This window comes from Bos grunniens, chromosome 5, assembly GCF_055505025.1.
Source record: "Bos grunniens cultivar Pamir isolate PY7600 chromosome 5, Bosgru_T2T1.0, whole genome shotgun sequence".
In the NCBI taxonomy this organism is placed as follows: domain Eukaryota; kingdom Metazoa; phylum Chordata; class Mammalia; order Artiodactyla; family Bovidae; genus Bos; species Bos grunniens.
In genome coordinates this window covers 112,988,227-113,011,138 of record NC_141169.1, presented here as the reverse complement: position 1 = coordinate 113,011,138, position 22,912 = coordinate 112,988,227, and the positions used below count along the sequence as shown (strand labels likewise).

At 46.1% G+C, this 22,912-nt stretch overlaps 1 protein-coding gene across 1 annotated transcript; it reads right to left on the bottom strand.

Moving 5' to 3' along the window:
* Positions 1–324: 324 nt before the first annotated feature.
* ADSL (adenylosuccinate lyase) lies at positions 325–16,997 on the bottom strand. The gene is made up of 13 exons (XM_086402981.1): positions 16,801–16,997; positions 12,297–12,500; positions 10,610–10,654; positions 10,026–10,105; positions 7,071–7,242; positions 6,810–6,856; positions 5,919–6,009; positions 5,498–5,567; positions 5,206–5,353; positions 3,790–3,880; positions 3,105–3,194; positions 2,524–2,700; positions 325–454 (listed from the first exon to the last, which is right to left on the bottom strand). Exons 1-13 carry the CDS (start codon positions 16,969–16,971, stop codon positions 368–370), a joined length of 1,473 nt encoding a protein of 490 aa, XP_086259107.1. The 5' UTR covers positions 16,972–16,997; the 3' UTR covers positions 325–367.
* Between the last annotated feature and the right edge of the window lie 5,915 nt (positions 16,998–22,912).

Sequence of the window (22,912 nt, the reverse complement as noted above, 5' to 3'; positions counted from 1 at the left end):
CCCAGATAAAACTCACTTTCAGAAGAGAGGACCAAGAATTTGTTCACCATGTTGCAATCAAGTGAACATGTAAAAAGGATTAGACTAGCTGGAAAATGTGCCTTCAAAGAGTAGAGTGCAAACTATGAGCTACATTTATTATGCAAACTTGTGTTGCTGTGAAAAACAGAGTCCAACTACAATGCAATTTATTTCTGCATTGTAAATGTAAGAAATGTGAAAGCACCATGGAAAGAAAAAAAAGTGCCGTATTAATTTATGGTAACAGTTCCTGAAATAAAATATGGCACTAGGGTAATAGTTTTTATGACTCGGCAATAAAAGTTAACAGAGCCAACAATGGTTTTTGTTTAATTCTCTTCCAACTCTACAGACATAATTCTGCCTTCACCTTCATCACACTTTCATATGGTTTTAACAGGGGACACACCTCCTCTTCTAAGAATCTCTGTACCTGTCAAAGAGGAAAGCAAATGCAAGACAGAAGAAAATGTTAAAATTTGAGAAATCTGAGAATCCTTTTTTCAATGCCACTTCATAACACAGAGACTTACTTGGACAAACTTTTATGCTACTTTTATGTTTGAGGGAAGCACACCTTTTTTAGGATCACTAAAGAGACAACCCTAGGGTAGTAGGAGTTGGAAAAGACTTCTCAGAAGACATGATATCTGAGCTGAATCTTAAGGACAAGTAGGAGTTACTTGTAGGGAACACCAGGATGTGAAGAGACGACAGATGTATGGATGTTATGGATGACAAACCACTGAACTTCTATTTTTCTCAACTCCCTGCAGAAATCTCTCCCTAAACACAGGCAGCTTGCCCCACCAGGCTGCTGCCCACCCAAACCAGCCAGCTGTACCCTTTCCATTGGTCTCACCACTCCCCACCCATCACCAAAGCTAAAATCGTCATGCTTCTTCCTTCCTCCCCTTCACCCAGCTTCCAAGTGACTAACCTACCGTTAACAGCCCTCGGACCTGCGCCCTATGTGCGTCTGTCTACCCCAGCCTTGGCTCGGAGCCCTCGTCACCAACTGCTCACCCGTTGCAGCAGCCTCCTTATTGGTCTTCTCACCTCCAGTTTAAGTCCTTCAAATCCAGTCCATCAGAGTGTCTCAGATATAAATGACAGGTTCCCATCTGTCTTCTACATTAATCCTAGCTACTCTGGGGGCACCTGACAATCTGGCAACTCTCTCCCATGTTGGACATCCATGCATCTGTCGTCTCTTCACATCCTGGTGTTCCCTACAAGTAACTCCTACTTGTCCTTAAGATTCAGCTCAGGTATCATGTCTTCTGAGAAGTCTTTTCCAACTTCTACTACCCTAGGGTTGTGTCTTTAGTGATCCTAAAAAAGGTGTGCTTCCCTCAATTCTTGCATGTACTTGATATCACACTGACCTACTTACAAGCCTTTACCGTTAAGTTTTGAGTTCCCTGAAGATAAGGATTATTTAGTCATCTTTAAAGCACCAGAATTAAACACAGCACCCAAACACAATCTGAGCACCTAGTCTGCACTCAATGAATATTTTTGAATTAGCCCTTGTAATCTTCAAAAGGCCATGAGGAAAAGTGACAAATGTTTACTGAATACTTACTACGCACCAAGCGAGGCCTTTCAGTCCACACTCTGAGATATGTACCTCTATCCCATCAGCCAGTAAAAGCAGGAAGTCAAGACTGAGCCCGGAGCTGCTACTGTGCTGCGCTTAGTTGCTCAGTCATGTCCAACTCTTTGTGACTGTAGCCCGCCAGGCTCCTCTGTCCATGGGGATTTTCCAGGCAAGAACACTGGAGTGGGTTTGTATGCCTTCCTCCAGGGGACCTTCCCAACCCAGGGATGGAACCCAGGTCTCCCGCATTGCAAGTGAATTTTTTACTATCTGAGCCACCAGGGAACCCAAGAATACTGGAGTGGGTAGCCTATCCCTTCTCCAGGGGAACTTCCTGACCCAGGAATCCAACCAGGGTCTCCTTCATTGCAGGCGAATTCTTTACCAACTGAGTTACCCAGGAAGCCCAGACCCGGAGCCACCTGACAGTAAAACCCAGTCTTTGTCCGTTACACCACAGGCTGCAGACCAAAGCAGAGTTCAGAGAAATCCTCAGGGAGAAACGAACGTAAGGCATTCCCAAAATAACCACATTTTAAGTTTTAGATTGCCCTGTGGCTTAGCTGGTAAAGAATCCGCCTGCTATGCAGGAGACCTGGGTTCCATCCCTAGGTTGGGAAGATCCCCTGGAGAAGGGAAAGGATACCCCCCTCCAGTATTTTGGCCTGGAAAACTCCATGGACTGTTTCGTCCATGGGGTTGTAAAGAATCGGACATAAATGAGTGACTTTCACTTTAAGTTTTAGGCGGCAACCTGCCCTGAATTCTAACTAGCCCCGTTCTCATCATACCTCCTATGAAGCAGAAACACAGATTGTACTCTAGGCTCTGCAGCCCAGCAGTGTAAACAGAGCGTGTCTGGGGAGGACTGCAGCCCCCAGAAACGCTCTGAGGCCTACCTGCTGCGACGCACGGCCGGTGAAAGAAGAAGGATCCAGCAAATGGTCCAGCTGGGAGTGGATTGGACTGAAGTAGGCATCGGCCTGGATGCGCTCGATGAGGTCATTGTCACCCCCTTCCTGCTTGACCACGGCAGCTGCCTGCTGTGAGAGCACTCTGATTTTCTCATGGCAATCCTGGGAAGACAGGAGGCACTGGGGTCTCACTAACAGCAGGCATTTGAACGTTGACGCTGTTTATGGCTGGTGCTACAAAGGCCTCTTCTAAAGCTTCATGAACCATCTGCTCTTATGTCCTGCCCAGTTCCTGGCATTTCCCATGGAATCTAAAACCTAATTTCTTCACTGAAAGCAGACTTTTTCTACAAGTGATTAAGCAAGTCATTTTTTAATTAACTGATTTCACCACCATCACCCTCCAAAGATAAGCCTGTTCTGTGACAGCCTGTTGTCACTGTTCTGCACCAACGCCATGACTGAAGGGAAGGACAGAAACACCTTCGTCCACCCTTCTTCAGGGACGAGAGCAGGACCAAAGGTGCAGTGCTTTCAATTTATGCAGGAGCACGAGGGCTACACACCTGGCGGTTACCCCCGGCTTTCACCATGGCCATGATGATGTTCTCTGTGGCCATGAAAGGCAGCTCCTGCCGAACGCGCCGCTCAATGACCTGGAAGAGTGAAGCGCCAAGAAGGATGCCTCAGGTTACAAAGTCGTACGCACAGTAAGACATAAACTACGACCGAAATCATGCACAGTGGGGACGTGTTCTCCCATGTCCACGAAGAAAGAGGGTAGAGGAATTTGTCTTATTCTATACTGCATTTTTAAGTCTTCTCATACTCCAGAGTATTATTCTGATTTTAAAAAGGGATACTGACTTCATCAGAAAAATTCCTCAAACCTCAAGTTTGCTCCAGTTCGGGGCCTGACTTCAGGAGCTGAGTACAGAATGGAAACAAACCCATCCGCCTCAGGCACCTACAAACGGGCCAGTGGAACAGTCTACCACGCCAGCCACAGCAAAGCTGATGACTCAGGGTGGCAGACAGTTTTCAGCCAATTCAAAGTGCTGCCTCTTTCCTGGTCTATAAACCGGTCTACGAATTCCACAGACTTGTTCCTGAGAGCTCGTGTCACAACGTGGAGAGTGAGCTCTGGCTGGGAAGTGCTCCTCCAACACGCTCACTCCAGAGCACAAGGCCCCACTCCCTGCCACACTCCAACCCCTCCTGAATACTGTGCTTTTCAGCGAGGCCTCTTACTTTGGGGTATACCACCAATCCTTCAGAAATGTTCTGCAACGTATTCAGTACAGTATCTGCAGTGAGAAACGCCTCCGCCAAACAGATACGTCTAGAAAAACAAACAGCCAATTCAGTTATAACTTAAAACAAATAACAATTTCCGTGAAATGCAGGGTGTGCCTCAAGGAGCTGCCCTACTGACGTCTCATGCCAGATGTGCCACTTGGACAATTCCCGTCAACAGCCTCAATATCCTGATGACCCTTGAATCTACCACCTCTTGCCCAGACCACCTGCCCAGGCGCCAGGCCATACACCTATTTGGAGAGTTCCACCCGGCTCATCGGTAGGTTCCGCAAGCCCAGGACTGAATGCAGATGCTTCTCCACTGCCTCCTGCTCAGCTCCTCACCCTACTCTTCCTCTCCTGTAGCTCCTGCCTCAGGAAATGGCACCAGCACACCATCACCATCTAAACCCCCACTCCAGCCAACTGCCCAGGCCAGTCCCCATGACATCAATTTATATCCACATCCTCTCCAGTCACACTGCCGCCATGCCAGCGTGGGCGTGGGTTTTTAAAGCAGCCTCCTAACTTGTTCTGACCAGCATCCTGTCTTATACCTGATTCTCCAAACTGTTGCAGGGTGTTTTAGTGGGCACAGATGACTGGGTCACAGTTTGCTAAAATACAGTCAATGTCTGACTTCCGAATGAGTTCACATGTTTTATTTCCATAAATCCTGGATTATGAACACAATCCAGAGAGTTGGCTTTAACTACTGATCATTTCCTCTCAAGAAATTCCAGCAGAATACAAGCAAATGAGAGTGAATCTGCTTTCAAATAAGTATATACATAAAGTAGAAAGTCACGTGCATGCTGGTACCTTATTAGTAACTACTAATTACTCCTGGCCCATCTTGGACCTAATCAAGAGGTCACTGTGCCAAGATACCACAGCTGACACCACCCGCCATCAGAACAACATCTACCCTCGTTTTCAGGGCCCAGAAGGCCCTTCATAAACTGGCTACTTTCCACGAGCATTCCCACCTCATTTCTTGCCACGGACTTCATTCTCCAGGGCTACCTGACTACCAGTAACTAACTCTCCAAACCGTTCTTTCTCCTGCCTCTGCTTTATCCACGCTTCTGATTTCGCCTCACTTGTTAACCGCCTAGACTTCTTCAGTCTACAGCACCGCCTCCTTGTCAAGCTTCCCTCGACGCCTCCCAACCCCGTCTTTGCCCCCGCAAGGATACCCTGTACAGATTCTAACACGCATCACACTGTACCGCGTTCCTGCCTCCCGGTTAAGACTCCAGGCTCCTATGGACGAGGAGGGAACACAGGGATGCTCTGTAGTCCTGTTGCTCCCAGGCCCTCTGTGCCCTCCTACAGCTTGCCGTGTGTGATGCCCCTTTCACTGACCGGTTGGCACTGTCATCGAGTGTGCGTTCAAACCACTGCACAGATGCCGTCTGCAGGGGGTCCATGACAAGGGCCATCAGGTGCCGGGCCAGGCTGCAGCACCGCTCTGAGCGCATAGGGTTCCGCTTGTATGGCATTGCACTTGAGCCTGCCCGTGTAAAGGACAAGAAGCAAAGGCAGGAAGACCTCAGGGAACAGTGGGAGGCCGAGCAGGCTGCCGGCTGAACTGCTCACACGCGCCCACAAACCCGCCGCATCTCGCGGTGTTCCCAGGTCTCCACACGACACTCACCGATCTGCTGTTTTTCAAAGGGCTCCTCCATCTCCTTGAGGTTTGCCAGGAGTCGTATGTCGGTACAAATCTGAGGGAAGCAGGGGCCAGGCGTCACCCACATTCTCAGTGCTCGGGGCCCAGGCAGGGGCTAGACTGACGGAGGAGGTGAGCGCTTCGGGTGCTGCCACCGAGCTGACCGTCAGCACGGTAACGCTCTGGGGAGACCCCACTAGGACACCACGGGCAGACCGTGGCGAGATGAACTTAAGGGGATGCAGGACCCAACCCTTGTTTTTCACACACCTTCACTTAAGAGGCTCCCCTGACAGACCCAAATTACGAACAGCGCTATCTGACATCTCTTGAGAGCACGATGAAGTCGGAGCCTGAGGCTAGGGGTCAGTCTGTGTGCCGACTGCCCACCGCTGCCTCCACTTACCTTGTGCACCGATGCCCCCAAGCTAGCCAGCACAGAGAGCACCTCAATATCTACTTTTCGTGTATAGGTCTGCCCTGTGATGATAAAAGCCCTAGAAATAAATAGAAAGAGCTTTAAGTGAAAATATTTCAAAATGTAACTGTCAGACAAGGGAGCCAACGCAGAGCCTAAGCAAAGGCTGGTCTCACTGAGGTGTTAAGTTGCACTGAGTCCAGGACTGCGCTGATTAGTGGCTCCAGGAAGAAACTGCACTTCCCCACCCCACTTTTTACTAAACCTAGGTGGCCGCCCTGACCCAAGGAGGACACAGTCCAGCAAGCCTCTGTTCTGCTGCAGCCCAGTGAAGTGCCTGAAACAAGGAGCCAACGTGGTGGGTTGGGGGGGAGGGGGGAGGGACAACTTCCCTCGTGGTCCACTGGCTAAGACTCTGTGCTCCCAATCCAGGGGGCCCGGGTTCGATCCCTGGTCAGGGAACCAGATCCCACATACCACAATTAAGAGTTCACATGACTCAAGTTAAGACCCATTGCAACCAAATAAAGAAAGAAAGAAATATTTTACATAAAAACAACAAAAACAAGGAACCACAGGGGAGCCTGGGGGCCCTTGAAGCAAATAGACAGACTGAGACCAACCTGTCAGAGGCCTTTAGTAAAAACAAAGCCAAAACAACACAGGTAAGGCTATTCTCCTGAACTCACAGCTAAACAGCTCCCTTTTTTCTTAAAAATTATAAGGAATATAATAGAATCCAGGAAACAAAACCACACCAGAGATAGAAGGAAATGGGCGGAAAGACACAGAAAAGAAACAAACAGCTAAGGCCAAATCTGGAGGGATATTGCCTTTTATTACCTAACAGGGAGGCCGACACTTTCCCCACTCACCTACCTCTTGAATCCTGCCTTTTCTGTCACCATCTTGTCAAGCTGTTCTACCTTGGGAAAAAAAGACATCCCCATAGAAATCCAGGCATGTCTAGTAGGAAAACATTGTGACACGTCATCCTGCCCAGGTTTATGCTTTCAGTACCCTTCCAGTCGAGACTGTACCCACCCCAAGATTCATCGCTCCCACCATCCCGGGGGTCAGCTTTGTTTCTGGCACTCCCACGGCTGGGTCTGCCTCATCCAGGTCACTCTCAAAGCACACCTTTTGGTCATCTCCTTCGAAGAGCTGCAGGAAGCTGGCCTGGGTGCCAGTGGTACCCTTCACGCCTCGGAAGCGCAGCTCATCCCGGACACGCTTCAGGTTCTGGAGATCCATGCACAGATCCTGAATCCAGAGACAGCAACGTTTCCCAACTGTGGTCAGCTGAGCAGGCCTGAACACAACCCAAAGAGAACACACAGAAGTCTCAAACCAATGACTTGTTTCATAAAACCTTCGTTGCTTCTTCTAATAATCACTGTTACCCCTGGGAAGGGAAAGAATTAAAGTGAAGACAAAACAAGAGCTAAAAAGCTTAAGCAAATATTAGTTAAGCAGATTCAATGTCATTTATAAGTATTCAAAGGTTATAAAACTAAAGGGCCACTAGCATAGCTCTTGCTTCATCATCAAGAGGCACTATAAGGGCAGAGACAATGTCTGCTTTGTTTGTCCCTAGATCTTGGCAAGAAATACACACATAACAAACACTTGCCAAGCATCTAATGTGTTGCTGGTATTGGAAATACAACAAAGAACAGAACAGACCAAGTCCCTGTCCAGTGGAGCTCAGACTGTAGTGTAAAAAAGTAAACAAGCAAGATAACTGCTCATTTTTAAAATGCTATCAAAAAGTAAAACAAGGACACTGGAGACCGTGACTCTAGACCGGCAGGAAAGAAAGGACTTTGGAAAGAGTCAAGACCTGATGAAGACCGAGCTGAGCCGCAGAGAACCACCTGGACACACGCACAATCAGAGGACTCTAACTGAACAGCTAATGGCTTTGTCTTCAGTCTAAATCAATGCCAGCCAACAGCAGGTCTGTTTATAACATAAAACGTGATTATGAATAAACTATAATAAAGCCAGAGTTCTAATAGATTACCTAACCTTCTCTATTAGGCGAATGATACTGACAGCTGGCGACAGGAAGGCACCCCACTAAGAATGTCCAAAGCAGACACATAATCCCCAATTAATCTTTAGGTAGTTTTCCTTAAATAGATTATTGGTATAATAAAGAAAAGAAATTTGCGTGGACCTATTCATAGCAGCCTTACACGCAACAGCAACAGAGCGGGAACAATCCAAATGTCCAGCAACTGGTGAACAGATAAAAGGTAGCGTGTCCACATAATGGTATGTTATTTGGCTGTAAAACACATTAAGTAATGACACATGCTACAGCATGGATGAACACTGAAAATGCCATGTTAAGTGAAATGAAGCCAGTCACAAGGAGATGAGTACTGCACGATTCTACTTGATTGAAGTGTTCAAGAGACAAATCCACAAACAGAAAACAGATTTGTGGTTGCCAAGAGATAGGGAATGGGGAGATGGGAGGGACTCCTAAAGGGTACAGGTCTTTTGAGGGGGAGGTGATGGAAATATTCTGAAATTACACACTGGTAATGACTGCATAAACTCTGTAAATATACAAAAAATGGGTGAATTTTATGGTACATCAGTTGTATCTCAATAAAGCTGTTTCTTTTTAATTGCAGGGACTGATCCATTCTGCGGTGAGATCTATGCATCAGTACCATTTTCTGAGTTCCTAACACCTGCCAACTGTGGCAGCAGACACCTCTCATTCCACCATCCCCAAAGGAATACTGGAATGGCTGTATTCCCTGAATACTCTCTAGCAGATGCCGAAGAAGGGTTGCAACACAGATGATGCCAGGTGTGGAGGGAGCCAGCACAGAGGGCAACCTTTGTCATGGCTCAGCCACAAACACGGAGCAACAACCCCCTCACGTGAACAAATCCTTCTGGTTTCTGCAACCAATAATGTAGGCCCTAATTTTAAGGAAGGTTAAATTCAACTCAATAGGCTTTCCTAAGCTACAGGAGATGATATCCTTGTTGCCATAGCAATACCTACCCCGTCAAAACATAAGGCAGATGCCAATACACCACGACTCAAATATCATCACCTGAAACCTGCCACTAGCAATCCAAAAATGACATCATCGGCTTTAAAAAAGGGTTTTACTTGGTAATCATAAAAATGTTTGCACATTAAAAAAAAAAGGCCAGAGTAATCAGTATTTACATCTTGGTGCACCTTCCAATCTCTGTACAATTTACATGCTGCATTCCCATGCATTTACACATGCATTCCCATGTCTTATTAATCTAACAAGCATCATTTTCCTGGCTGTGTATTATTCTAACCTATGTATATACTACAGTCTTATTTAAGTATTCTCTTATTCTTAGACATTTATAGATTGTTTCCAAGGCTACCATCATAAATAATATAACAATGATCTTTGTACATACAGCTTTTTCCATAATTTGGATTACTTGCATTAAATACTCAAGAATGGAATCACTGAATCAAGAGCACCTTCTTGAGAGGCAGAGTGGAAACAGATCTAAGAAGGGAGCAATCAAGAGTGTCCCCTTCCTGGGCCACAAGGCTGGGAGAGCCCCTCTCCTTCCCACTCACGCCACAGGAAGATGCCCACCTGAACTCTGGTCCTTCATAGTGACCCCAACTAGCCATCTGTTATCCTGACCTGGAGAACCACCGGGGCTGATTCTACCAACCAGCACTGATTCCGGAGTGGGAAAGGAAGGATCAGGCCCTGTCACCTAAATAGGATCTGCTTTCCAACCTCCTCCCTACCACTAAAAGATTTCCCTGTAGGCAAAGGGGATACCAGAAGTGTTAGAGTAGTAACAGCAACAACAAAAAGAGAACACTTTCTGAATACATAACTGTATACATAGTTTTCAGTGAAACGAACCATTAGGTTTACTCTCTCAGCAGTACAGCTTCTAAGGTAGGTATAAGCTTCATTCCTCATAGGCATCCCAAGTGCTTATATTTTGAGTTTTCTTAACTCAAGGTTACCATGGAGAAGGGAGAACTGAAGGAATAAATGGAAGCTGAATGCCCATAAATAAGCCCAACCCCCAAGAGATAACCCTCTCACTTACTGGAAATGTGTGAAACCTAAGGTGGGGAGATCGGCTTGTTCCTTGGCAAAGTCGGCAAGCCGAGAGATCACCCTGGCAAGCTGCAACGAGACGGTGTGGGAGAAAGGTGAATTCAGGCTGAGCACTGCATAAACAGGAACTAAACCTGGAGACAAATTCATCTACAATTACACTTCCAGCTCACAGAAGGCAGAGGCCACATTTTTCCATCTTTGTATCTTAAAGTACCAAACAACATTCAAAAACTGAGTTGACTACCTAAAATGCCACAAATTATTTCTGCATAGTTTTAACACCACTGGCATGCTCATGAAGAAAAACAAAATCATAATCTGACCCACACATTCCAGCAACATGCTGCTGGTTACACTTCCCTCACTTAAAAGGCTATGCTTTAAAAGCACAAACTCATACAGTGTTTTAATTCAAGAAGAGACAATTAGTTCTAGAGATGTGATCTAGGATCATTCATCTTAGTACACAGTAACTTATTTAGATCTATACTGTGCTGATTTATTCAAGGTGGTGCCCATCTCCTGTCACAGGGAATCTTAGGACTGGCAGGAAATTCGTCAACTTCTTACCTTTGGCAAAAGCAGGTCAAATGCATTTCTGAGAATAATCAGGTCCTGCAAGGGAAAATGCAGTGGTCTGACATTAATCAGCTTTGCCCAAATGTTATGACCTAACACGTTACGGCCGTCACATCTGGGTTTCTTAGCTAGTTGCCTAACTTACTTTCAGCAATACACTGTGCAAGTCAGAAGCTGCTAACAGAACTCTTCTGATTATTGCCTTAAAAGCCTACCAACTGGGAGCGCAGTACTGCTAGGATCTATAAGCACAAAGCCTTTATACTTATAAAGCTCTATTTATGGGGTATCTAACTTAACTGGAAAATGATAAGGGGCAGCCCTGTCATGAATATGACAAAGATGTCCAGGTCAACAGGGTTTATATCTTCCCGGACAATAGCATTTGAGTTTCTGAGAAGACTCCACAGGGCACATTCCATTAGTCTCTGCTCCCTTCTCTTTCCATGTCTGTCATTGCTAACAACAAAAAAGGCATGAACTAAAGGATCTAGGTTCAGGAAATTTAACGCTGTTCTTGGGGGAGTGAGATGATGTAAGTGTTGCAAGCAACTCCAACACATGCTTGAGACGGTAACTGTTGAGCCCAACTACACGCTGGATACTTTTAAAAAGCCTACTCCAAGTTAGAGGACTGCTCTTCTCCCATTATCTGACTCACTAATTATACACAGATGCCTTTAATTATGTACCACTTTAGACAAAAAAAAGTTATATGGGGGCAACTTAAAAACTACTGGCTTCTTTCTGAACTGGAAGTGTATCTGGATTCTAACTTCTAGTCCCACGGGTGCACTGTGACTAGGGCAGAGGTTTGGAGTCATTCTACCCAGGGCTGTATACTTTCCAGGTTGGGCAAGTTCTTCAACCTCTTTAAGTTTCCTCATCTGTGGAGGTGGGGATTATAAAGCCAGAGCCAAAGACTATATATTCTGCATCCATTTACGTGAAATTTCGAGAAGACACAACTATAGACACAAAAAGCAGGTCTCAGTTGTTTGGGTCTGGAAGCAGGAGTGGGGACTGATGGCAAACAAGCAAGACAGACCGTCTTGGGATGAGGGGTGTGTTCTAAAACTAGCATGTGGTGAGGCTGAATGTTGCATAAATTTATTAAAGCTCACTGAACTATCCATCTAAAATGGATGAATTTATGGTATTAAATTATACCTTAATAAAGTTATTTAAAAATGGAGACAACAGCATCTATTATGCCTGTTGTGATGAAAAAATGAATACATATGAAGTGCTCACCTAGTAAACTTTTAGGAAAATGCCTGCTTGTTACTTTTTCATGTTTGACTATGAGACACTTTTGCTAATTAAAGGATTTAAGAATTATAATGCAATTACCTTTTCTTTTCAGAAGTCAAAGTTAAGAGTTATAAAGGACTTTGGAAAGAAAATCCCTTTGGAAAAGTACTTTGGCCACTAAAATGCTAAGCTTTCAGCTATGTCCAGCATACTGATGTATATAGGCAGTATCTGTACATTATTTTATGGAGGTCATTAGGGGTTTACAGTTTAGACTGGAAGGATACCAAAAGCAGAAAAATCCTGAGCGCTGAGATCCTAAGACCTATGGACTCACTTCCTAAAATGGACAAAATCAATTAAAATGTATAAAGATATTATAAAGCCTGAGTCCTAGGGGACACAGAACAGCATGGGCTCCTACCGTATTGTCTCCCACATAGCAGGAGGTGGCGCCAAGATGGATAATGCTGGCGGCTTTGGGGCAGCAGTGGGCAAACGTGTGCACGTGGGCCATCACATCATGTCGCAACTGCTTCTCCTCTTCAGCTGCCATCCTGAAGTCAATGTTGTCCAGGTTTGATTTCATCTCCTGGATTTGTTCATCTGTGATAGGCAAACCCAGTGTCTGCAGAACAGGCAAAATAAAATGAAGTTACTTCTTATGTCACATCATTTGAACGGAAATGACAGTAAAAAAGAAAACTGATTCATGTTAGTGTTTATGCCCTACCTTCCAATTCTTAAACTAAAATTTGGAGCAATTAAACTAAAAGGACATGGGGAGGAAGAGACAACTATCTTTTTAAAATTCTGGCTGCGCTGGGCTTTTGTTGTGGCACGGGGGCTCTTTTTGAGGGCACGGGCTCAGTAGTTGCAGTGCTCAAGCTTAGTTGCCCTGCTGCATGTGGGATCTTACCTCCCTGACCACAGATCGAACCTGCATCTCCTGCAATGGAAGGTGGATTCTTACCCACTGGACCACCAGGGAAGTCCCCAGGAAACTTTCTAAATGAATCATGGCAGTTATATTCTAAGTAAACTCCAATATACACAACAACGTAGTCCTGATTTCTGTTCCTTCTGCCCCGACACCTCTGCTCACTCCCTCACAGGTTCTGGTCTCTGGGCTCAAATGCCATCGCCTCAGAGAGGCTTTCCTGACATCAGTGTGAAACACCCTTCTTCGGTGTCACTCGCTATCCCTTTAACCTGGTTTTATTTAGAGCACTTACTGCCATATGACATTTTTATACATCTTTTAGCCTGTCTCTCCTCTCTAGAATGTATAGACTCCCTGAAAGGAGAGCTTTGTGGTATTTATTGCTTAGGCTCTTTAGTGCTCGGTTCTTAAATGCCCAGAGTGTGGGATCCCGGCCACAGCTTTATATCCGATCTAGATGGATTTAGTCAGAGAAACCAAAATTAGCAACACTGTTAGTAGCTCTGCCAACAAATTATGTGCTGCGAATTCAGTGCAACTGAAAGCAATTCCAGGAGATATTAATGAGAAAATAAACACATCAACATCTTACATTCATCCATCACTGAATAAAATCAGGCTGACAAAAAATAGCTGGCAGCCCACAGGCAGCTCGGAACCCTGGAGCCAAGTGCTGAATATGTACATTGGTGAATTTTACCCAAACCTCAATTCAAAGTCCCAAGGCCTGGTCCTGAGAAGGAGCTCACATCTTAAGACTTATCTAGTCAGATGTGGCTATTTACATTTAAACTAGTAAAAATTCAATTCCTCGGTCACATTACATCTGGCCAGGCTGCCTTGGATCTTTGAGCGGAGACATCGTAGGGCTCCTCCTAAAACAGAACAGCAGGGGGCAGTGTGGTCAAATTGCTTCCTCCCCAAGCAACGCATCTTCTCAAAATCCAAGGCGGACGAACTTTCTGCGCTTGCCCTAGTCTCTTATTCCTCAAGTATTTTTTTTTAAACTATTAAATTATTATGTACTTCATGCTGTTCATTTTGACACCCTAGCTAATAGATAATACAGACTCAGAAGATATCAAAATTGCATGCATTTCAGGCAATGTGTAGACTGGGCAGAGGAAAGGATACATACCGACTCTACATTTCAATTCCAGCTTTAAGTTCTTACAAGCTATGGTGACTGGCATCAGCCTCATCTACACGGAGTACCAAGTAAAACAGAAAACAGAGTAGATGCTGCTGCTGCTAAGTCGCTTCAGTCGTGTCTGACTCTGTACGACCCCATAAGGTAACAAACCACAACACACTTCATGTCCTGATCTATTATTGTTATCCGAGCTCTGTGTTTATGAAATCTGTGCCTTCATTTTATCCTCTGTAAAATAGGAATCACATACTTATAAAGAATTGTTTTGAGAATTAGTAAATTATTTTTTAAGGTCTTCAAACTGCTTAGCACACATAGCAGGCACTGTAGAAATGTCTGCTAGCATTTAAAATTTTTTTTATTGGAGTATGGTTGATTTAAAAGAATGTGTTAGTTTCAGATGAAAAGCAAAATCAATCAGTTATCATATATCCATCCACTTTTTTAGATTCTTTTCCTAGATAAGCCATTACAGAGTATTGTGTCTGCTAGTGTCATGTACTACTTTATTTCTTGAGCAAGGTGATAGGAAGGGGGTAAAATTTAGGAAGAAAGTTTTCTGTTCGGGGACCCTATACCTTGGTCCTAGGTAGGTACTCAGATTGTTTCTGAGGTTACTAAATGTCATTTCGGAGAGGACTGCCATCTTGCTTGTTGTGTCATTTTCCTCGGAAACTTTATAGCTCTCTGGATCACTCTCAGCTTCCTTCAGCGCTTCTGTGAAGATCCTTCTGGGGCTATTTCTGAAACCGCTCGGCAGAATACCTCTACATGAAGCTCTCAGAACCCATAACTCGCATCTAATAACCCCCTACCCTGATTCTCTCTCCCCAGAGACAAAAAAAGGCAGTCTAGTGAAGAGGAAACAATGGCCCAGGAAATGTGTATTTTGCAGTGACAGCTCTCTGATTACACAGAGGCATGTGGATGGCGAGGTGGCTGGGCGTTCAGTCAGGCTTTGCATGGTCACGGGTTCACACCCGGGTTCCTTTATTTATACGAGAGTGCTAACTCACTTCAGTCATTTCCGACTCTTGGCGACTCCATGGACTGTATAGCCCGCTCTCTCCATCGGATTCTCTAGGCAAGAATACTGGAGTGGGCTGTCATAATGGTTAGAAGCAAATATCTCAATGGCACATCATCGGGGCTTGGTCTTCTCTTCTATAACGTGGGAAACCTCCCCCTAGTTTGCAAAGTCTTTCTGGGTTAACCGGGTAAAGACGTGTGATGCCGGGAGCCGGTGAGGCATTCCACTCGTGACAAAGGTCATGAGGAAGGAGGCTCGGCATACGCAAAGGCGGGATCGAGCCTCAGGAGTCCGCCCGGATATTCTCCAAATATCCCCCAAAAAAAAGCATTTTCCCCCAAAAAACCAGAGTCTGCCTACTTTATTGCTTTGTGCTCTCACCTCTGACTTTACTGGGGGCTGTCCCCTACCACCATCTTGCTCTCTCTCTGTCAAAGAGTTAACTTACAGCTCCAATTAATAAAGTTCCTGGGCAATTAGGAGTGTTTAAATCCAAACCCCTCAGATGGCTCTCTAACTCGCCTGACAAGTTTACCCGGACTCCTGCAGCTATGCATACGATTGTTTACAGTCTCCTAGCCTCCAGAGGCACGGGAAGCTTAAGATATTCAAATAGCTTAGAGCCTCTCAGAGAGTTAAAAACTGTCAGAATAAACTAGTAAAGGATTTCATTGATGAGTCAATGCTTGTTGCCAAGTTTTCACATCCCCTGAATTGTATCCTTGAATGTGTATTAATTAATAGTTGGTACATAGAAAAAATAAGTAGTGGCCTTGGTGTTAGTAACTTTAGACCCTTAAGGTAATAAATTCTTTTCTTTGTTGTAAGCCCATTACACATCCGCCCTATAGGAATGCAATTTTATCTTTGGAAGATGGCACCAAACCTTAAAATAATTACTCTTAGAGAAAATAAGTCTTTGTTGATAAGTCCTTGTCAAGAGTCATAAAATGTTAGTAGGCCTTCTGGCCAGAAGATGATGTAAATCACCTAAACCATTTGTATACGATAAATTTGCAGGAAAGAAACGTTGGTTTTTGATAAGAATCAAAGACTGCTGACTTTGCATCCCCTATTATCCTCTATGTGTAACTTAGGGTATAAAAACCCCTGTTGAAAATAAAGCTACGGGCCTTGCTCACCAACGCTTGGTCTCCCCATGTCATTCTTCCCTTTAACTTCCAGCTGAGTCTCCATCTGGAGCGCGGAACCCACCACGCTTACTAATTATGCCTGGGCTTCTAAGACCCACTCCAGAAGGTGTCTAGGGTGAGGCACCTTCCGCTATTCGAGAGGGCGCCTGCGGCCTACCTAAGTGGTGCAAACTTCTTGTCTTGAAGTTTTATTGGTCTCCCGCGTAAACCAAGCTACTCAGCTTCTTTTCTCCACTGAATTTTCCTACTGAGCTATCCTCATTCTATCATTCTTTATATCTCTAATTAGCATATAAATAGTCGCCTAGGCCGTCTCTCCTTCGAATACCCTGGATCAGCTGGGGCTGGTCCCCAGCAGTGTACAGAAGCCAGCACAACGGCACGGAAGGAGTACTCAGCGGTGCACTCCTACAGGAACCGCCAAAACTTACTCCCGGAAACGGTAAATGGACTTCTCGCCGCCCACCGTCCGCCTCCAACCCTCCACCATTAAAACATGTGAGATAACAGGGAGCGACTGCTGGGCCTCCTGCCCTGGCCTTCCTGGGGCCGTTCCTCCGGAAAGGGAACACCTGGCCGAAAATAGCGGGGCAGCTGCTGGGGGAGGCTCAGCCCGCGCTGTAAGTCCCAGCCTGGCACGTGCGTTACCTGCTCGGCCTCCGCCAGCCACAGCCAGAGCTGCCGCCAGGTCCGGAATTTGTACTTGTCGCTAAACAGGAAGCACATCTCCGGGCTAGCATAACGGGAAGCAAGCGGCGAACGGTAGCTGTCATGCCCGCAGGCCGCCTCCCGCCCGCCACGGTCACCCGCCGCGGCCATCCCGGGCTCTAGACCCCGCCGAAGCTGACAGGGTCAGCGAGGGCGGAAGGGGAAGTCTGAGGGCGGGACTTCCTCCACTTGGTTCCACCCCTGGGGTTTCCGGGAGACCCGAGCCTTCAAGGCTGCTGGGTTTAGGCTCTTCGCTGCTGCTGCTGCTGCTGCGTCGCCTCAGTCATGTCTGACTCTGTGCGACCCCATAGACGGCAGCCCACCAGACTCCCCCTCCCTGGGATTCTCCAGGCAAGAACACTGGAGTGGGTTGCCATTGCCTTCTCCAATGCATGAAAGTGAAAATTGAAAGTGAAGTCGCTCAGTCGTGTCCGACTCTTAGCGACCCCATGGACTACAGCCCACCAGGCTCCTCCATCCATGGGATTTTCCAGGCAAGAGTACTGGAGTGGGGTGCCATTGCCTTCTCCACGTAGTCTCATTAAATCCATGTGAGGGTCCTGAATTGTTCAGGTATTGTTAAATAATACACTACTCTCCAGTGCGGAGTAAGTGCTCAATAAATGCCCGCCATTATTCTAATCCCCATTTTTCAGGCATGGGGAGGTTGACCGTCTTGAGATAGCTCGTGTGGATAGAAGGGCACGAGCTAGGAGTTAGGGCAAGAGCTAGGAGTTAAGTGTAGGGGACAGGCTCCAGGCTCCCAGTTCTTACAAGATTCAAATGTATTCTTTCCTTTGTGCTACCGATGCAGGAACCTGGTAGGCTGTAGTCCATGGGGTCGCAAAGAGTCGGACACGACTGAACGACTTCGCTTTCACTTTTCACTTTCATGCATTGGAGAAGGAAATGGCAACCCACTCCAGTGTTCTTGCCTGGAGAATCCCAGGGAGGGGGAGCCTGGTGGGCTGCTGTCTCTGGGGTCGCACAGAGTCAGACACAACTGAAGCGACTTAGCAGCAGCAGAAGCTACTATATTGCTTTGAAATTACCTTTTTTTGAGTGTCTCACTATATGGGGATGTCCATTTTGAATTCTCAGCTTGTTGGTTGAGGTCGCCACTTTCCCAGTAACCATAAGACTTAAGGGATATTAAAAGTTCTGATTAAATCTCAAGATTTGCAAGATCTCATCTTTGACAATAACTTCTGTCACCTTTCCATTTCTGCTGTTTTTTTCATTATTTACTAAAAAACGGACGGCCCACCCCTGTAGTGTTCTCCCTTCCCACCTCAGATTTCATATAGGCCTCTTGTAACTCTCACCAGAGTTCAGTGCTGTTGGCCTTTTCCATCGATGGCAAACTTGGTGTGGGTGGGGATCATGCCTGCCTTGGTCCCTGGTGTCTCTGGCAGGTGGATCCAGCACAGGACCTTACATAGCGTAGATGCTCAGAGTGTTTGCTGGGTGAATGAATGCTGTCCAGAGGCGCCTAGCCCAAAAGAGAAACAAGGCCTACAGTTACCAAGATACAAGTTAGATCCTGACATCGCCCTTCCTCTTCCCCCAGTCTCTCACGTTCCTTCAGTGTCTTCATGCCGTAGATCCTTCGTGTCTCCACCTGGGCTTCAGAATTGTCAGAGTGGACCACAATAGCAATCCTGGAATGCCTTGGCCATCAGAGAAGCTCATCAGTTACCTGGGCTTATCACCCACATCTTCTTCACCTATCTCCCCTCTGGAGCTGCAGAGGATTGGTTTTTTGGGGGTGAGGACAGTTCTGGAAAGATGAAGACCACTCCCTGCAACTCCCCACTCTGTGGAGTGTTTCAGGGCTGTCGCTGCTGGGCTGGGCTGAGTTTACTACCCCCCATGGTGGCCTTCCATGGTGCCTCCTGCCAACCTCAGTCTCCTCGGTTGTCCAGCCTCACTCTGCTGTTGCCTCCTCCTATAAGAGTTTGTTTCCAGCCTCTGTCTTCATTCAGGAAAGAACTTGCTCTTTGTTATTTTATCTTGAATCTCTCCAGTTCTGCCTCCCTTTTGTGTGTGTGTGTGTGAAATGCACAGATCTCTTCCACTACAGAATCATCTTCACATGCTCTTTTATGAAAATCTCTCTTACTGGCTGCCTCTTCACCCACTGTTCCAGAACTGCCCAGTTACTAGCTCTGTGACTTGGGTGATCATCTTTTGGCACTTGGGTCTTCTTACCTGTAAAATATGCTCATGATCCCCAGGTGTACAGTGAGGAGCAAAGGCAGGTGACACAGATGCTGACTTCCTACCTGGCTCAGTGTCTGGGGCTCCTGTATTCAACACATTTGTTGTCCTCCCTGCTTGACTCCTTAGTGCTGATGCAGCTTCTGCTCTCTCATATCCTCTCAACTACCTTCACTGATCATCAGTCTCTTCTCTAATAAAGAAATCAAAAGGCCTTTTGCCATAATGTTTGCCTATTTGCATAGAAAATCACTAATGAAGTCGATGTGGCGGTGGGGGTTGGGGTGGACATGCATGGAACAGGGTAGACCACGTAAGAACTGGGAACAGGCTTCCCAATGTACATCTTTAAATCATTTTGATTTCCGAGTTGAACAGTTTTCCATTTTCCTGTATTAAGTCATCCCCTGTGGCTGACTGAAATACTTAACCTTTTAGACAACCCCTCTCTCCTGTTTTGAAAACTAAACTGTACTGATTCTCCTCTTTCTGACTGCTCTCTGACGATCCAACCTTCTCTCACTTTTGAAAATGGAAGTGGTGGGAATTTCAAGATTTCACCCACCTTTCCTCCCCTTGGAAGCTGTTCACACGTCTGCAAGTCTTACCTTCTGAGCCCACAGGTTTCTTCAGAGTTTTGGTTCTTAAACTTCAAAGGCCACCTAGACACTTGCAGCTGGTTGTCACTATATCTAAAGCAGCATCTCTAAAATCGGGAATTTTACATCTATCCTTTTATTTTTATTTCAGGCTTTTAAAATACCTAGTTTCTTAAATTCTGTTACTCATGAGGATCGTTCATTTCAGTGGTGCCGAGTGTGCACCAAGCATTGTACTAGGCACTGGGATTCAGTGGTCGGCTGAGGAGGCTTGAGTGGAGAGGACAAGAGTGGAAAGAGGGAGGGAGATACCTTTAGAGGAGTAGATGGAAGGCAAACATGGGAACCTTGTAGGAAAGAAGGGTATCTGGGATTTTCTTCTCAGCACTGGAAAACCACTAAAAGGTTTTAGGCTGGAGAATGACTTCATTAGATGTATGTGCTGAAAAACATCATCTCAGGTGTTATGTGTAGAATGGACTGGGGGCAGGGACCTGGAGTGAATGCCATGTGAGAAACAGGCTGAGCTAATGCAGTGGACTAGGTAAGACCTAGGTGTGGGTGATCTAGCTTGGGCACAGGAAGTAATCAGCAGAGGAAATGAAGGAAAGGAAGAGATGGGTTAGTTATGGGGAGTAAGGAAGGGAGTGGACTCAGTGATGTGCCTAGGTTTCTAGGTTTTATCGCTGAAAGGATAGCAGTGCCATTTATCCTGGGGTGGGAGAAGGGCCAAGCAGGCAGGCTGGACTTCTCTTTTGGGTTTACCAAGTTTGCAAAGTCATTAATATACCCAGGTGTCTCAAAATGATAAGTAGACAATTATATATACACAAGTCTGGACCCCAATGGTAAGGATTAGAAATATAAATTTAGCAGTCTTTAGCACATAGATGGTAACTAAAGCCATCGGTGTTTTAGATGCTCAAGCTGGAGAACACCACAGCAAAGAACTCTGCCTTTTTTGGTGCTTCCATTCCAGTGAAGAAGATGCATAATAAAGTCTAAACAAGATCATTTAGAAAGTGCTTAAATTTTGTGAAGAAAACAGCATCGAGTAGCTTAGGGTAGGGATGGGGGTGACAGCTGATCATGTGAATACAGAATGGAGAATACAGAGTTAAAAGTAGCCAAGGAGGCAGCTTGGATGGGAAGGGGAGAATGGGTGCATGTGTATGTATGGCGAAGTCCCTTCGATGTTCACCTGGAACCGTCACAACATTGTTAATCAGCAATCGGTTCAGTTCAGTCGCTCAGTCGTGTCCGACTCTCTGCGACCCCGTGAATTGCAGCACGCCAGGCCTCCCTGTCTATCACCAACTCCCAGAGTTCACTGAGACTCACGTCCATCGAGTGAGTGATGCCATCCAGCCATCTCATCCTCTGTCGTCCCCTTCTCAAGTTTAAAAAAAATGGTTAAAAAAAGAAAAAGCCAAGGTAGGGATGAGGAAGGGAAAGGATCTCAAGCACTGGTGGAACAAACACTTGACGGGAGCACCTCTCTGATTCGTTTGGAAGCAGGAATTTGTGAGAAATTCTTCCAATACCTCTGATCTTCTCCACGTATCAAGTGGACACAGGATGCTTGCTGGCAGTATCAGGGTCTCATTGCTGGTTGGCTACAGTAGGTTGACAGGAGTCCTTGTTTGCTCTGCAGTGATTTTTTCCCCCCACCCAGAGATGCTGCTTTTGGTTGCTGGTAGAAAACAGAAAATAGGGTTTTTCCAAAGTAGGAATTTTAGCACCCTTATTATTAAAAATATAGGCTATTATATTTAAACTGGTTTAGGAAGGATGTGGGAAAAGGAAAGGGATGATGGACTTGAAGGAAGTAAATAGGCCACCATCCTGGAATAGCTGATGAGGCCAAACAAAGCCAAAGAGCAGCAGGGACCAGTTCGGAAGACAGGAGGTCAAGGTCAAAGATGCCGAAATTAGTGACTCAGGAGGGGAGCAACTTGGGGGTGAGTAGGGGGCTTCCCAGGTGGCTCAGTGGTAAAGAATCCACCTGCCAATGCAGGAGACCTGGGTTCAGTCCCTGAGTTAGGAAGACCCCTTGGAAGGAATGGCAACCCACTCCACTGTTCTTGCCCGGGGAAATGCCGTGGACAGAGAAGCCTGGGGGGCTACAGTCCATGGGTTCATCAAGAGTTGGACACAACTTGTGGAGTAAACAACAAGGGGAGCATGTGGCCAGAGTGACTGGGGGAGTGCAGAAACCTGGCCATTAGGATGGATTTCCCAAGGGGATGCTAAAGTCACCTTAGGTGACAGCAGAGCCCAGAGCAGTGAGGAGGGCTGAGTCAGAGGCTAAAGTCTTGACAGCCATCTTCAATTCTACAACCCGCCCCCTACACTTAGCAATTTATGCATTTAAAAATAACCAAAATTTAGAGTAGAGTTGTTAGTGATACAGGTCTTCATAGGTTTTGCAATGACCCTCTCAATTCCACAAAAACAATACTGACTTGGCATAGGCAGGCCTGCAAGGTGTTTCTGACATCTAGTTCACCTCTCCTCCCCTCACATTTCCAGGTGTTCACATATTTTATGGTAAGAATTGAGTGCTAAATGACCTAACCCTCTGTACAGCAGACTTGCTTAAGACTGACCACCTTTTCAGAATTCCAGGTGTCTGGAAACAAGGCATTTTGGCATGGTAATTTTGGAATCCAACCTTGGTTCCTTAGTATGGTGACTGAGACAGGTTTCGATTAAATGATTAAGTCACATGGTGTCCTCAGGGCAGTGCCCAGCTAATAGGAAGCAATTAGTCTGTGCTACCTAGTTTGACCTGATTGAATTCTGCTGAGTTGCTGTTTCCTCATGAAACAGGCTTTGCTATAGTACTATCCGTTTCACTCAGCATTCTGAGAAGTCAATCAGACACAACACTACCTGGGAATGAGACAGTGTATTCATCTCCTTCCATTCTTCCCCTCTGCTATTCTAGCGGTGTTGCGTGATCACAGGTCTAACAAGTCTCCAGCAGTGAACAATAAATAAGAGACTGTTCAGATGGGAACAAGCTGGCCTTTAGCGTAAGGCTCTCCCGTCCTCAGTGGTGAGCACAGCAAGCAGGGCGCAGGCGCAGGCAAGGTGGCTTCCTGTTCAGAGGTGGCACGCGGCTGCCCTCCCAGGCGGTGGCAGAGCCCCAAGCACGCCTTGTCTTTCCTTCAGCTCCCTTCAAGTGTCTTCCCTCCCAAAGGCACATGGGGCGAAAACAAGGCGACAAA

Coding starts and splice junctions, on each gene's coding strand:
- ADSL (XM_086402981.1), bottom strand. CDS start 16,971: ATGGCCGCGGCGGGTGACCGTGGCGGGCGGGAGGCGGCCTGCGGGCAT. Junction 10,106..10,609: donor TTGACCTGCTTTTGCCAAAG/GTAAGAAGTTGA, acceptor GTCTCGTTGCAG/CTTGCCAGGGTGATCTCTCG. Junction 5,354..5,497: donor CTTTGAAAAACAGCAGATCG/GTGAGTGTCGTG, acceptor TTACACGGGCAG/GCTCAAGTGCAATGCCATAC.